This window comes from Eurytemora carolleeae, unplaced genomic scaffold (genome assembly GCF_000591075.1).
Source record: "Eurytemora carolleeae unplaced genomic scaffold, Eaff_2.0 scaffold887, whole genome shotgun sequence".
Taxonomy (NCBI): domain Eukaryota; kingdom Metazoa; phylum Arthropoda; class Copepoda; order Calanoida; family Temoridae; genus Eurytemora; species Eurytemora carolleeae.
Window position 1 is genome coordinate 127,637 of NW_019396811.1, and position 14,316 is coordinate 141,952.

Consider the following 14,316-nt stretch of genomic DNA (forward strand, 5'->3'; position numbering starts at 1 on the left):
CTACGAAATGGGTCTAAATATTCGCTTAAATTCAACAAAAAACGCGTATTTGGCAAACGTTAGATGACTTTCAAACAAGCGATATTTTTGTTGATTTTAAGTGATTTTTATTTCAAACGAAGTAAAAGAATTTTGAAATGAAAATAGTTTTTTATATTGTTGAGCTTTTATCGTTCCTAAAAAATTTTAGTATGATATCTATATAATAAAATTTCTCTCATATTTGTATATTTGCAAAGATATATGTTGGCTGAACATTTTTTGGGAACCCATGGGTACCCTGGCAGTAAGATAAGCTAAACAAAAATTTTCGAATAAAATTAGTTCCTTTTCAAAATTAAATTTTTTTTCAAATAAAACTTTTTTTAATTAAAACTGTTTTTAATTTGTGTCTAAAATTCCATGGGCAACGACGGGCACTTGAGCTAGTATATGAATAAAAAGACAGAATGAAAAATTGAACACTTAAATTAATAGTATCAAGATTCCGGGAGGAATTTAAAACAAGGCAAATTGTTTAAAAAGAATTGTAAATATAATATTTCAAGAGACAAAACTTATAAAACATTTGTATTTTTTTAGTCTTTAATATGAGTTTTATATTTTCTGTTTCTACATCTATAAAAATATTATTAATATCCCAAGTTTATCCGCTTAAATTCTACGCTTCTTTGTAATTAAAAGTTACTCTCTTTATAAAGATGGGTTGTGAACAGTTCACAGTACGGTACCCTTTAAACCTTGAAACCATTCAAAAATGTAAAAAATATCGTCGTTTTTCAATGAAAATAATCAATTTTCGAGTTTAAAATCTTTGGATATCCTGTCCTAGCCTTTCAGGGGATCCATTTTGAAACAGGCGTGTCATATATTCTTAAATTGAGAATGTGAATATTTGGTATATAGGGGTAAGAGAGAATTTCACAACATAACATAAATATTTACAGTGAACAGTACTTTTAAGCGAGATTTGGAACAAAGGAATTAAGTCTTTGCCACAAATTCTGATTTTCTTATTCCTATATCTTTGTAATTCAATGTTGTAGACATGTTTAGAATATTTCTGTATATTTCTGTTGGATTAAATAATGTATTAAACATTTCCACCATCAGGTTGCTAAGATAAATTGAGAATAGAAAATCATAGTTTGTGGCAAAGACTCAGTTCTTTAACATTTAATGGACTTCTCTATATCTTTAACATTCCTTTTCAACCTAGCTAAAAATAATCAGAAAACTGTAAAATAGGAAGACGACATTAAAACAATAATGAAGTCCTGTTGACCATAAACCTATCTCCTAACCCCCACCCTTGCGTGATGCCGTCTTTACCAACCCCAAATCTTCCAATTGAACCAGATACTCCAACCAATCCAAATCCTTCATTATTATGATTAATATTGTCATTTAATTTTATTAACATTGTCATTTAGTTTCATTAACATTGTCATTTAATTTTATTAACATTGTTATTTAGTTTTATTAACATTGTCATCTAATTTTCATTTTCATTTAGTTTTATTGTCATTTAGTTTTATTTACATTGTCATCTATTCTTANAACATTGTCATCTAATTTTATTAAAATTGTCATCTAATTATATTAACATTGTCATCTAATTTTATTAACATTATCATCTAATTTAATTAAGATTTTCATCTAATTTTATTAACATTGTCATCTAATTTTATTAACATTGTCATCTAATTTTATTAACATTGTTATTTAGTTTTATTTACATTGTCATTTAATTTTATTAACATTGTCATCTAATTTTATTAACATTGTCATCTAATTTTATTAACATTATCATCTAATTTTATTAACATTATCATCTAATTTTATTAGCATTGTCATTTAATTTTATTAGCATTGTCATTTAGTTTTATTAACATTATATTGTTATTTAGTTTTATTTACATTGTCATTTAATTTTATTAACATTGTCATTTAATTTTATTATACCTGTATTTTATTACAGGTTTGAAATACATCTATTTACTGATTATTTGCGAATACTGTTCCCGATTTAAGGAGCTCATCAACAAATCAACAAGTCCGCCAATCAATTAATCAATTGGCAAATTAATCAACTAAACTAATAGTCTATCAATCATGACTGAAAAGATAAAAGGAATGGATAAATAATAAATATATTAAAAGATGAAATAACTGGATAAATTTTACATATATAGACAAATAAAAAGATAAAATAAATGGATAAATATTAAATATATAGAGGAATAAAAAGATGAAATGAATGGATACACATTACATATTATAGGCGAATGAAAAGATAAAGGAAATGGATAAATATTACATATATAGACGAATAAAAATATGAAATTAATGGATAAATATTACATATATAGAGGAATAAAAATATGAAATGAATGGATAAATGTTACATATATAGAGGAATAAAAAGATTAAATGAATGGATAAATATTACATATATAGAGGAATAAAAAGATGAAATGAATGGATAAATATGACATATAAAGAGGAATAAAAAGATGAAATTAATGAATAAACATTACATATATAGACGAATAAAAATATGAAATGAATGGATAAACATTACATATATAGACGAATACAAAGATGAAATGAATGGATAAATATTACATATATAGAGGAATACAAAGATGAAATGAATGGATAAATATTACATACACAGGTGAATAAAATGATGAAATGAATTGGCAAATGAATGACTAACTATATAGGCAAATGGAAAGATAGGAAGAATGAAAGAGTGGATAAATTTATAGGTGAATGAAATGGTGATTAATTGAAATGATGAATATGGAACTAATGAAGAATAAAACAGAATAGCTGAAAAGTTGAATATATGCACAAAGGAATGAATCAATAAATCAACAGAAGGGAGTGACCGGCAATGTATGGTAGTTGAACTGAGATTGCAATATTATTGAGACGTTCTTAAGGCGCAAATTTGTTCCGCTAGAGCGCAAATTCAATATTTAAAATCCTCAATGATTGTTCATTTTGGAGGAATGATTTAAGAATCGGTTAAAAAAACTATTCAAAAACAACGAAGAAAAATGTAACAAAATTTCTACATTAAACTAATTAGATGTTTACGAACATATTTTTCATCAGAAATTTGTCAATAAATCATCGTTAGNAGATGTCTAATACATAGATGTCTAATACATAACCGATCAGACAATACTTTTAAGGGAACCACCGTGAATCTAGCATTGACATCTTGAAACTACACTTACAGTCCCTTTAAAATAGAAAATAAATAAAATTAACATCCAATGTACCATTTATCTAGATTACTTAGAAGCAAAGTAACACAAAAGCTTGATATTGTAGGGCTGGTTTCAGTGATTGCATCGGAAATATTTAATTCAAGAATTTTAGGAATTTGTTGAATTTTAAAAACTAACACCTTCTTTATTTACTATATGAGGTTTGTTCTTGGTCTATTATCTACATCAAATTCTAAATTTGTTGAATTCAAGAAGACTTTTATTTCGGTGACTAATCTACATTATTGGAGGAATTTTCTTGTTTTAATGATATTTTCATAATTTCATTTTAATCCTTAATAAAATAAACAAATATGATAAATTCATTTATGATAAAAAATTTTTTTAATATTTAAGTGTCACATTTCATGTTGGATTATCTTTTAGACAAAATACGTTCGAAGCAAATTCAAAGCCTAAATAATTATTTGCTGTATGCAAATTTTTTATTTACATTCAAAATAGATTTTCAGTTTGGAAAAATTGTAGGTTTTTTACAATGTAAAATTTAGGAGTTACGATCCGGATCTAAGGGGCTAAATTTCAACCAAGAGAAAAATAGTTGCTGTCAAAACCCGCATCTTTAGTGTCAACCAATGATATATCATTAAAAACAGACTCATACAAATTAAAGAAAAAGGAATTTCCTGAAAAGATGATTTGGTAAAAGAAATAACTTTAAAAAATCCGTATCAAATAATCAAGTATTTAGTAAAATATTTACCTCTCGGCCATGGCTTGCATCATCCTCTGCTCCCTCTTCCTCAAGATGTCCTCCTTCTTCTTCTTGTCAGAGGGAGGTTTCGCGAGAGATATTTCTAGAGCAGCTCCACACAGATCCCGACCATTCAGCTTATCCAGAGCTACAAGTTTAATCTTAGTGGTCGGCGATTATAACAATAAAAGGAAGACGACTTTATATATATATTGCTTTGATTCCTAAGAATAATTTTTTTAANAAACAAGTAAACAAGTAAACAAGTAAACAAGTAAACAAGTAAACAAGTAAACAAGTAAACAAGTAAACAAGTAAACAAGTAAACAAGTAAACAAGTAAACAAGTAAACAAGTAAACAAGTAAACAAGTAAACAAGTAAACAAGTAAACAAGTAAACAAGTAAACAAGTAAACAAGTAAACAAGTAAACAAGTAAACAAGTAAACAAGTAAACAAGTAAACAAGTAAACAAGTAAACAAGTAAACAAGTAAACAAGTAAACAAGTAAACAAGTAAACAAGTAAACAAGTAAACAAGTAAACAAGTAAACAAGTAAACAAGTAAACAAGTAAACAAGTAAACAAGTAAACAAGTAAACAAGTAAACAAGTAAACAAGTAAACAAGTAAACAAGTAAACAAGTAAACAAGTAAACAAGTAAACAAGTAAACAAGTAAACAAGTAAACAAGTAAACAAGTAAACAAGTAAACAAGTAAACAAGTAAACAAGTAAACAAGTAAACAAGTAAACAAGTAAACAAGTAAACAAGTAAACAAGTAAACAAGTAAACAAGTAAACAAGTAAACAAGTAAACAAGTAAACAAGTAAACAAGTAAACAAGTAAACAAGTAAACAAGTAAACAAGTAAACAAGTAAACAAGTAAACAAGTAAACAAGTAAACAAGTAAACAAGTAAACAAGTAAACAAGTAAACAAGTAAACAAGTAAACAAGTAAACAAGTAAACAAGTAAACAAGTAAACAAGTAAACAAGTTAACAAGTAAGCTCTGTGTTACATGTATGTGTCTCTGCTGTTTCAAAGATTGATCGAAATCAAAATTGAAATAGAAAGTCGTCTTATTGTATTGATGTAAAAAACGACGACAAAATAGAGACAGATACTGATCATTCAGCTTGTCCAGAGCTACATTTTTCAGATGAATGAATGAATGAATTACCTTGAACTGCTTGTTCTCTATCTTCGTAATGAATAAAAGCATAATCTTTAATCTTCTTTACACGTTCTACTGTACCAAACTCTTGGAAACAATCCCTACAAATAAATTTTTACAATATAAATTAACATTTAAGTTTTTATACTTCCCCATAATACCCCCCTCCCTCCTCCCCGAATACAAGTGGTACAGAACAGTAATTTCAGTGTAAGCCTGAGCCCGTTCTCTCCATAATAATGTTTAAACAGTGGTCGTGTTGTTCACGTACTTTGGGGGACGATAGTTTGGCCGCTAGATGTCTCTCGTAAGAACTATCTATCTATCAGATAAGAATTTTGCGTGAGACACCTAGCGGCCGAACTATCGTCCCCCAAAATACGTGAACAACACGGCCACTGTTTAAACCTTATTATGGAGAGAACGGGCTCTGCAGTAAAGTGTACAGTATAGTGTACGAAGTACAGGTTACGGTAAACATTACAGTGTACAGTAAAAGTATACATTGTTAATAACACTGAATGGTGCACAGTGTACTATAAAGTGAACAATGTAAACTGAACAGTTCAGTATAGTGTACGATGTAGGTGAACAGTTGGCATAGTACAGTACGTCCCCAGATCTAAACTAACCTAAGATCGTCCTCTGTGACCTGAGCAGTAAGATTTCTACAGTAGAGAACACGTACTTTAGCCATTGTGTACTCATCCGGTTCATCCTAAATCAATCAATAAATTGACCAATCATTCAATCACATATCAATCAACCATACATAAACCAATCCATCAATCACTACTTGATAAACAGTGAAACGTTTTACTAAGTGAAAGATCAAATACATGAATAACTTTGCAATCCAGTAAATTCCACTTTAAAAAATCCGGATTTATATTTTTAGAAGTGTTTACAAATGTTTTAAACTATTCCATCAAACCCTCAAATCCTTAATCACACCTTTTTACTCCAACATTGAAAACTAGTAAGTTATACTATCAACTAGACTAATATCTATCAATCATCGACGCCGCCTATTGTTTTACAATTATATAGGCGAATGAAAGATGAAATAAATGGATAAACATTACATATATAGACGAATACAAAGATGAAATAAATGGATAAATATTACATATATAGACAAATAAAAATATGAAATGAATGGATAAATATTACATATATAGACGAATAAAAATATGAAACGAATGGATAAATATTGAATATATTGGTGATTGAAAAGATGAAATGAATGGATAAATATCAAATATATAGACGAACAAAAAAAGCAAAATGCATGGATAAATAATAAATACACAGGTGAATAAAACGATGAAATGAATTGGCAAATGAATGAATAAATATATTGGCAAATGAATGAAAGAAGAATGAAAGAGTGGATAAATTTATAGGAGAATGAAATGGTGATTGATTGAAATGATGAATATGGAATTAATGAAGAATAAAACAGAATAGCTGAAAAAGTTGAATGCACAAAGGAATGAATCAATAAATCAACAGAAGGGAGTGACCGGCAATGCATGGTAGTTGAACTGAGATTGCAATATTATTGAGACGTTCTTAAGGCGCAAATTTGTTCCGCTAGAGCGCAAATTCAATATTTAAAATCCTCAATGATTGTTCATTTTGGAGGAATGATTTAAGAATCGGTTAAAAAAACTATTCAAAAACAACGAAGAAAAATGTAACAAAATTTCTACATTAAACTAATTAGATGTTTACGAACATATTTTTCATCAGAAATTTGTCAATAAATCATCGTTAGAATTAATTGTTTCTTTTTAATTATTAAATTGATTTTATTTTTATGAATTTGTTCGCATCTTCAAATTCCTAAAATATGCACCCTAAAAAAGTCTCATAGGTCTCAAATGATTCCAAAAAAATCTCAATGGTAATATAGTCTTAGTTCAACTACCATACATTGCCGGTCACTCCCTTAAATCAACCAATCACTCATTACTTTCTTTCGATAAAAATATATTGAACCAAAATCATATTGTTAGTCGAAGTTTTTTATATCATAAATCGAAATTGTGCATTTTCGAACCAAATATAGATTTAAATAATAAAGCAGCATGGTTAGTCGCCACCCTTTTGTGTTGTAGGGACGGATCCAAAAGATTAACCTCTAATCTTTACAAAAGCAGAAGTTCAAATAATACAAAATAATACTTTTTTGTGTGCATAGACCATAAATAGATCATACGAATAAATGAACAATTCGCTTTTAGCGACCTTTTATTTATAAGGTCCAATTTACTACGTTATCCTTAAAATATGTCAGTTTGTTTGTTTGTTTGTATCCACTAAATGTCAAAACGGCTGAACCGATCGGCCCAAATAAAGAATGCCCAGAATTACAAAAAGCTGCATCCAAAAGCGTTTCATTTGTGTAAAATTTTAGAAATGTAAAATGCGCTAAAAATATCTAAAAAACCGCGAACTCTTGTTGGTTTGTACGTACTGTAGAAAGGAGATAGAACCACAATTCAAAGTTAAGAAAGAGGATTGTCGCAAAGCGCCCTAAAAGCCTAGTATATATACAATATATATTTATACACTTCAAGCTATAAGAACGAGGATATCTCTCCCTTTATTAATTAGATTAAGATGTTAATTTGGTACTGTTACAACTATGACATAACTTAAATAGAAAGGAAAAACCCTGCAGGAAATAATCGGTTAGAAAATTTATTATTAAAAACCAATTTATAGCTAGTTGTATAGATTAACGATATGTGGATCTAATATTAAATACACGAATGAAAGGAAACAAGGAAAACGACAAAAAGAGAATAATTTATCAAAAAAAATATAACTAGGATAATTAATGAAACGACAAATAACCAAATGAACCACTGAATGATGAAATTTTTTAAATAAATGAATGAATTGTTGAATGAATGAAATTATGAAGAATAAATAAGAAGTGAATATAACTTTGGATCTGCCAACTCAACAGTTAGGTGAATGAATGCATTAACTAATGAATCAATGATAGGATGAATGTACAAAAAATGAATAAGAAGAGAATATAACTCAACTTTTTTGGTGAATGAATGAATGAATGAATGAAAGGATGAATGAATGAATGAATAAATACATTATAGCATGAATAAGAAGTGAATATTGCCAACTCAACTGTTAAGTGAATGAATGAATGAAAAAATGAATATAAGATGAATGAATAAGAAGTGAATATACCTGTGGGTCTGCCCAATCAACTATTATATCACAACTCCAAACTTTGATGCGTCCAGTACCGAGTCGACGCTTCGCAAGGCTGGCTGCCTAAAATTTTCATAATATTCAAAATAAGTCCAAACCTCGATTTCTTTTTTATATCATTCAAAACAAATATTGAAATGCGTCTAAGAACACAAGAAAAATTGTTAAGTACGTTTATTGTCCCAAATTTTCTTTTTCAAGTTTCATCCATTTCTTTTCCATATGTTTCGTATTTTCTTTAACCAAGTGACCCACATTTATTATTAACCATATGTCCCCTTTTTAACCAAGTGTCCCGCATTTTCTTTGACCAAGTGTCCCCATTTTCTTTAACCAAGTGTCCCACTTTTTTCAAGTGTCCCACTTTTACTTGCGTTTTCTTTGACTAAGTGTCCCCCATTTTCTTTCACCAAGTGTTCCACTTCTTCTTTTTCCAAGTGTCCCACGTTTTCTTTAACCAAGTGTCCCACTTGTTATCTTACCAAGTGTCCCGCATTTTCTTTAACCCGGTGCCCCGCAATATTCTTTAACCATGCGTACCGTATTTTTTTCTTTGAAAATGTACCTTATGTGAATCATATTCAAGAAAGCAGAAACCACGATTCTTCTTCTTATCGTCAGGAGAACTATAGATTATCACCTCGCACAGTCCAGCTAATCAATCAATCAATCAATCAACCAATCAATCAATCAAAGGTCTATCCCATTTGAATGAATCATGCAAAATATTTAGAAATACCAAATTGCAACGAATAATTGCATGCTTACAAAATAAATATGAATAAATAAATATGGTTTGTAAAATCTTTTGCTTTTGTTTGAAAGAAATTTTAGAAAATTTATTGCTTTTTTAAAATTAATTTTTCAAATTGCAAAGTTAAAATCTTTAAATTGTGAGCTATCAAACTGAACGTCAAAAGTTAAATATTTTTTGGAAAAGCAATAATTGCAAATAGAACCCCTAACCGTCATGAATTTATTTTATTAAAAAAGTGAGAAAATTTAATTGCTTGCGATTCTTAATAAAAGTTTTGATTCATAATAATTGCATTAACTGTGTGGACTATATTTTTTGTAAATTGTTTCTACGTCACTGTAGATCAAAGTACGTTTGCTAAAATTTAATTTTCTTCTAAATCTTTAAGGGAATGTTGATGTAATTTCAAATGACCCTCTATGCAAAGATGGCAACGCCCGATTCAGAACAGTACCTTATCAGCTTTATCTGATCAAGTATGAACTAGATATTAATACTTTAATTTAAAAAAATGTAATTGTAGATTCTCTAAAAAGTGACTACAGCAAACAGCAAACATATAAGATTTATATGAGCACTTTTAAATCTAGTATAACGACAATATCTGCCACTATATTGATCAGGTAAAGGTGTCAAGGGTACCGTTGTGAATCAGGAAATGCCAGCTTTGTACAGAGGATCACTTGAAATTACACTTACAATTCCTTTTAGTGCCACCACCACATAATATTTTTTTATGTTAATTAATCACGAATTAGAAAGAACACCTGTAGGTGTGGAAAAGAAGCAAAAAACCAGATAATTCTAGTTTACACCATGTTATTTTCTAATTTGTGATCAGTGATTAATATTTAACAAATGACATGCAAAAAAATGTTGAGGTTTGCCAACCCTGGTGCTGTATTATCTTTTGGTTGTTTATTACCCCTTCCGGGTAATTTCTGGGGGATTTAAGAAAAAAAAAGAAAAAATTACATGATTATCACAGGAAAAGAAGTAATAACTGTAATTTTTGTGTTTTCTAAGGTTGGTATCTTTATATTCCAGGTGGTTGACAACCCTGGAAATATTAATTGTTACATAAATGCCAGTGGTACGGATCCATTTACATTCAATAAATCGAAAATCAATTTCCAAATAAGAATAAAAATTTGTATTTAACTTTCTTCATGATAAAATATGGATCCATTTCACTGTGTTTCATTTTCATAATTAAAAAAAATATCTAAAAATCTGAACTATTAAGCATGCAATATAAGGAAAGTTTAAGGTAAGGAAGATTGCCCATTTATGTAAAAAAGTAAATTTAAAATACCGGTTTAATCAAAATAAATGTAAACAAATGAAATTACTTTTACTTCAAATATTTAAGTTAAATAACCATGAAACCTGTGTTTTTTCTTTATTAGAATCCCTACCAGTTTCACAGCTAGCTAGTAGCTAGGGATAAAATTCTTCTAAATATAAATTTAGCGTGTCTGTCTGTTTGTTTGTATCCAATAATAGTCAAAAGGGCTGAACCGATCGGGCCCAAATTTTGTGTGGGACCTCACGTGACCCCAGGGAAGGTTTATGAATGATCAAAATTTTTAAAATTTGTACTTAAAGTTTTTTATTTTTGTAAAATTTTGAAAATGCGCAGAAAAATATTATGAAATCCGCAAACTTTTTGTTTGGTTTTTGTTTTATACTGTACAAACTACAAAGAGAAGATGGTCACAGATAAAACCACAATTAAAAGTTGAAATAGAAGATGGGCGCGAAGCGCCCTAAAAGCCTAGCGATACAGATTATTTTAGAGAGAAAAATAATGGGAAACCAACTTAGAGGAGAGGGTTTGGGGTGGGGGGAAATTCCCACTTTAAGGTTTTGTCATCAACAATTAAGGTTAAAAAAAGCAATACCATTGTGCTAAAACCAAAAAACCAAGTAAAAATTATGTATAAAACAGTGCTTAGGATCCATTTAATTTTGATGCGGATCCGGATCCTGGATCCGCACTGGGAAAAAATGGATCCGGATCCGGATTCAGGTCATTTCTATAAGATTTACTGAATCATTTTAACAAAAAATAATTTTCAAATTTTTTGTTTTATTTCTTTCGAAATTTTTTATCCTAAAACTTGATGAACCATTCAGAAATGAGAAAATTTTTATAATCTCTCTTTTTTCAAAAGTTCAGATTTGGGTTTTAGGAGTAAAAAAGGTTTTTTTTTGCAGTTTTTGGTTGATATTTTACCCCCTGGATCCGGATCCGTGGATCCACATATTTTTGAGGATGCGGATCCGGATCCAGGAAGCCAAAATCCTGCAGATCCAACGGATCCTGATCTGGATCCGGATCCTTAGCACTGGTATAAAATGTACACTGACTATACAGTATTCGTCTGCTATTATATTAATAAAAAGAATGCTAAGCTTACAAGCAGTGTACCAGAAACCTAAGATGTAAAACTAAACCTAGAGAGAGAGAGAGGATATATTTAACATATCATATTTTACTGAGTTCTCGATCAATGTTAAACCTATCCAAATATTTTATCACGGGATATTAGAGATGTTAAAATTGCAGGCTCCAATATACACATGATGATGTACACCGAATATTGTGATTTAAGTGTATCCAGTACCTTCCAGGTGTCGAATTTCCAAGTACACAGGAACTTAACACTCGCTCAAACTCTAATTTTCTATTCTTTTATCCATGAAACCCAATGTTGTAGACCTCCGATATTTCAAACTATGAATGAATTATGTTAGATCTATTAGTCAAAGTTCAAAATTTCAAAGAATTACACCATTAGGGCAAAGATTTAAGGATTAGAAAATTATATTTCAAGACAAGTGTTCAACTCCTTTCGAAATGGCTATTTGCTTTAAAAAAGTTTAAAATTAAACATTAAGAGACTGAATGCGTAACTTCAAGAGACCCTCCAAGCAAAGATGGCAATTGGCAATGCCCGAGTTACAGTGGTACCCTTAAAAGCCGTGTATTATTAATCCATTTTTTAATTGGTTTTTTAATGTAAAATTTCATTTTTGTGTTCTTTGCAAAATTGAATTGTGAAATTATCAGAAATGTAGAAAAATGTAGATTGTTCTTCCAAATTTTTATCAGTTTATGGTTTCAAGGGTACCGTTGTGAATCTGGAATTGCCATCTTTGCATGGAGGGTCACTTGAAATTACGCTCACAGTTCCCTTTGATTTTCAGACTAGGTTTAGACTAGCACGATGTGCGCTGCGGCAAGGGAAGGCAAATTGACATTCTACAAATTATCAATAAAAGATTTTTAAAATTGGTAAAATAGGCATAAGTACGCCAAGAAGTTATGTACTTGGAACTCTTTGTTGGACCGGCACTTAACAGCGTTAAAGTTACCGACACACCGACTTACGTGCGTGTTTTGTAAACTCCTCCATAAGTTCTTCTTTGTCCCTATTTTTTGGGATGTTCCCAACAAAAAGTCTGTGATTGTTGAAAGATATTGTTACACCAAGTTTTTTCCCTTTCCTGATCTCGAAATCATTCAGCTGAAACCAAAATTAAGGTTAAACCTTAAAAATACCTAAGGACATTTTTTTCCAATCGTGACTGAAAGATATCGAAGATTTGAAACCAAAACAAAGTCTAGAATCTAAATTTTTCGTCTGTATACTCATCGTAGATATATGACTGAGCCTAAAACATTAAGCTCGTTTCTTTTGACATATCAGGATACACAGACCAATTCACTTAATATTCATGTCACACTAACGCTAACACGCTTCCCCCCCCTTAATTCTGCGTATTTTTCATACCGGGAGATGGGGCGATGTAAATTTATTGAAATAGTCTAATTACACAGAAATAACTAAGTAACTAAATATAAGAGTAGTAGTTGGAACACAATTAACAGAATGTCAAACTAAGTGCGTTTCAACTGCAAATTTGAGTTAAAACGTCGTAAAAAAACTAGAAAAATTGTTTGTTAAAATATAAACTTAATTACATATACATTAGATATTTTGTTGTGAAATAAATATTTCCCCATATTTGATTTAAATAATATAATAATCAACTTTGTACTTCTTCCCAAATCCATCCCCCCCCCAACCCCCCACCCGTCACACTACCACATTTAATATATTCATGGGCCGTGTAGCCGGGTGCCAAAAACATTAGAAAATTCTTCTATCAATAGATCCCTCATTGCACCCCTTCCCCCTTCACGCGTGGGAAATTCGCAATTTTTCAAAAATTTGCATTTGAAAGCGCACAGAGTCTGCATTAAGTTGGGCCGCGCCAACACTACAACTCGGGAAAAATGTAAATTTTTTGCGTGCTTATCATTCCACGTCATTCCACAAGTTGAATCCAGATTAGTTATTGTTTGATTGAACAAATCAGAAGAATCAAAAATTTTAAAATGGATTCGACTGGTGGGTGTGAACGATAAACCCAGTTACAGAATAATTACGAAAATATCGTCGAAAAAAATGTTTGACCTAAACCCTGTCTTGAGTCTTGAAACCTGCAGCTCTCTCTACCCCCATCCAATCTCTAGGGTTAAATATACTCCGCCCCCTTCTGCTGCAGGACCTCTAGGGTTAAATAAACCCCGCCCCCCTTCTGCTACAGGACCTCTAGGGTTAAATATACCTGATTAACTGCCTCCTGCGCTTCATCTCGGTTTGTGAATGTAATGAAAGCATATCCCCTGAACAAATTACAATTAGTAAAATCAAGTTTTAAATAACAAAGATATGCTAAGTCGATCAATATTCGAATCGAGAGAAAACGAATTCTCGCGGAAACTTAAGAAAAAACAAGTTTGAAAAATAATTTTTCCAATTCGTAAGCGTACAAAAACCATTGTTTTTTTGACTGTTTTATTAACCTAAAAAATAAATTTTCCTGCAAATATTTACTCATGTGGCACTTACATATTTAGTCCAGACATAGGATCCATCATGAGCTTAAGATCCCAAATATATCTCTTCACTAACCTATTTAGTCCAGACATAGGATCCATTATGAGCCTAAGATCCCAAATATATCTCTTCACTAACCTATTTAGTCCAGACATAGGATCCATCATGAGCCTAAGATCCCAAATATATCTCTTCACTAACCTATTTAGTCCAGACATAGGATCCAT

At 30.2% G+C, this 14,316-nt stretch overlaps 1 protein-coding gene across 1 annotated transcript in view; it reads right to left on the reverse strand.

Annotated features, from left to right (window-relative positions):
- Positions 1–3,980: 3,980 nt before the first annotated feature.
- The window catches only part of LOC111708927 (heterogeneous nuclear ribonucleoprotein R), a 14,612-nt gene continuing 4,276 nt past the window's right edge, over positions 3,981–14,316 (reverse strand). The window contains exons 6-13 of the mRNA XM_023482436.1: positions 14,228–14,290; positions 13,818–13,875; positions 12,574–12,709; positions 8,985–9,073; positions 8,396–8,482; positions 5,806–5,891; positions 5,180–5,274; positions 3,981–4,147 (exon numbers count right to left, since the gene is read on the reverse strand). Of these exons, the coding sequence (XP_023338204.1) occupies positions 4,005–4,147; positions 5,180–5,274; positions 5,806–5,891; positions 8,396–8,482; positions 8,985–9,073; positions 12,574–12,709; positions 13,818–13,875; positions 14,228–14,290 (757 nt within the window). The 3' untranslated portion in view covers positions 3,981–4,004. The remainder of the gene's footprint in view (positions 4,148–5,179; positions 5,275–5,805; positions 5,892–8,395; positions 8,483–8,984; positions 9,074–12,573; positions 12,710–13,817; positions 13,876–14,227; positions 14,291–14,316) is intronic.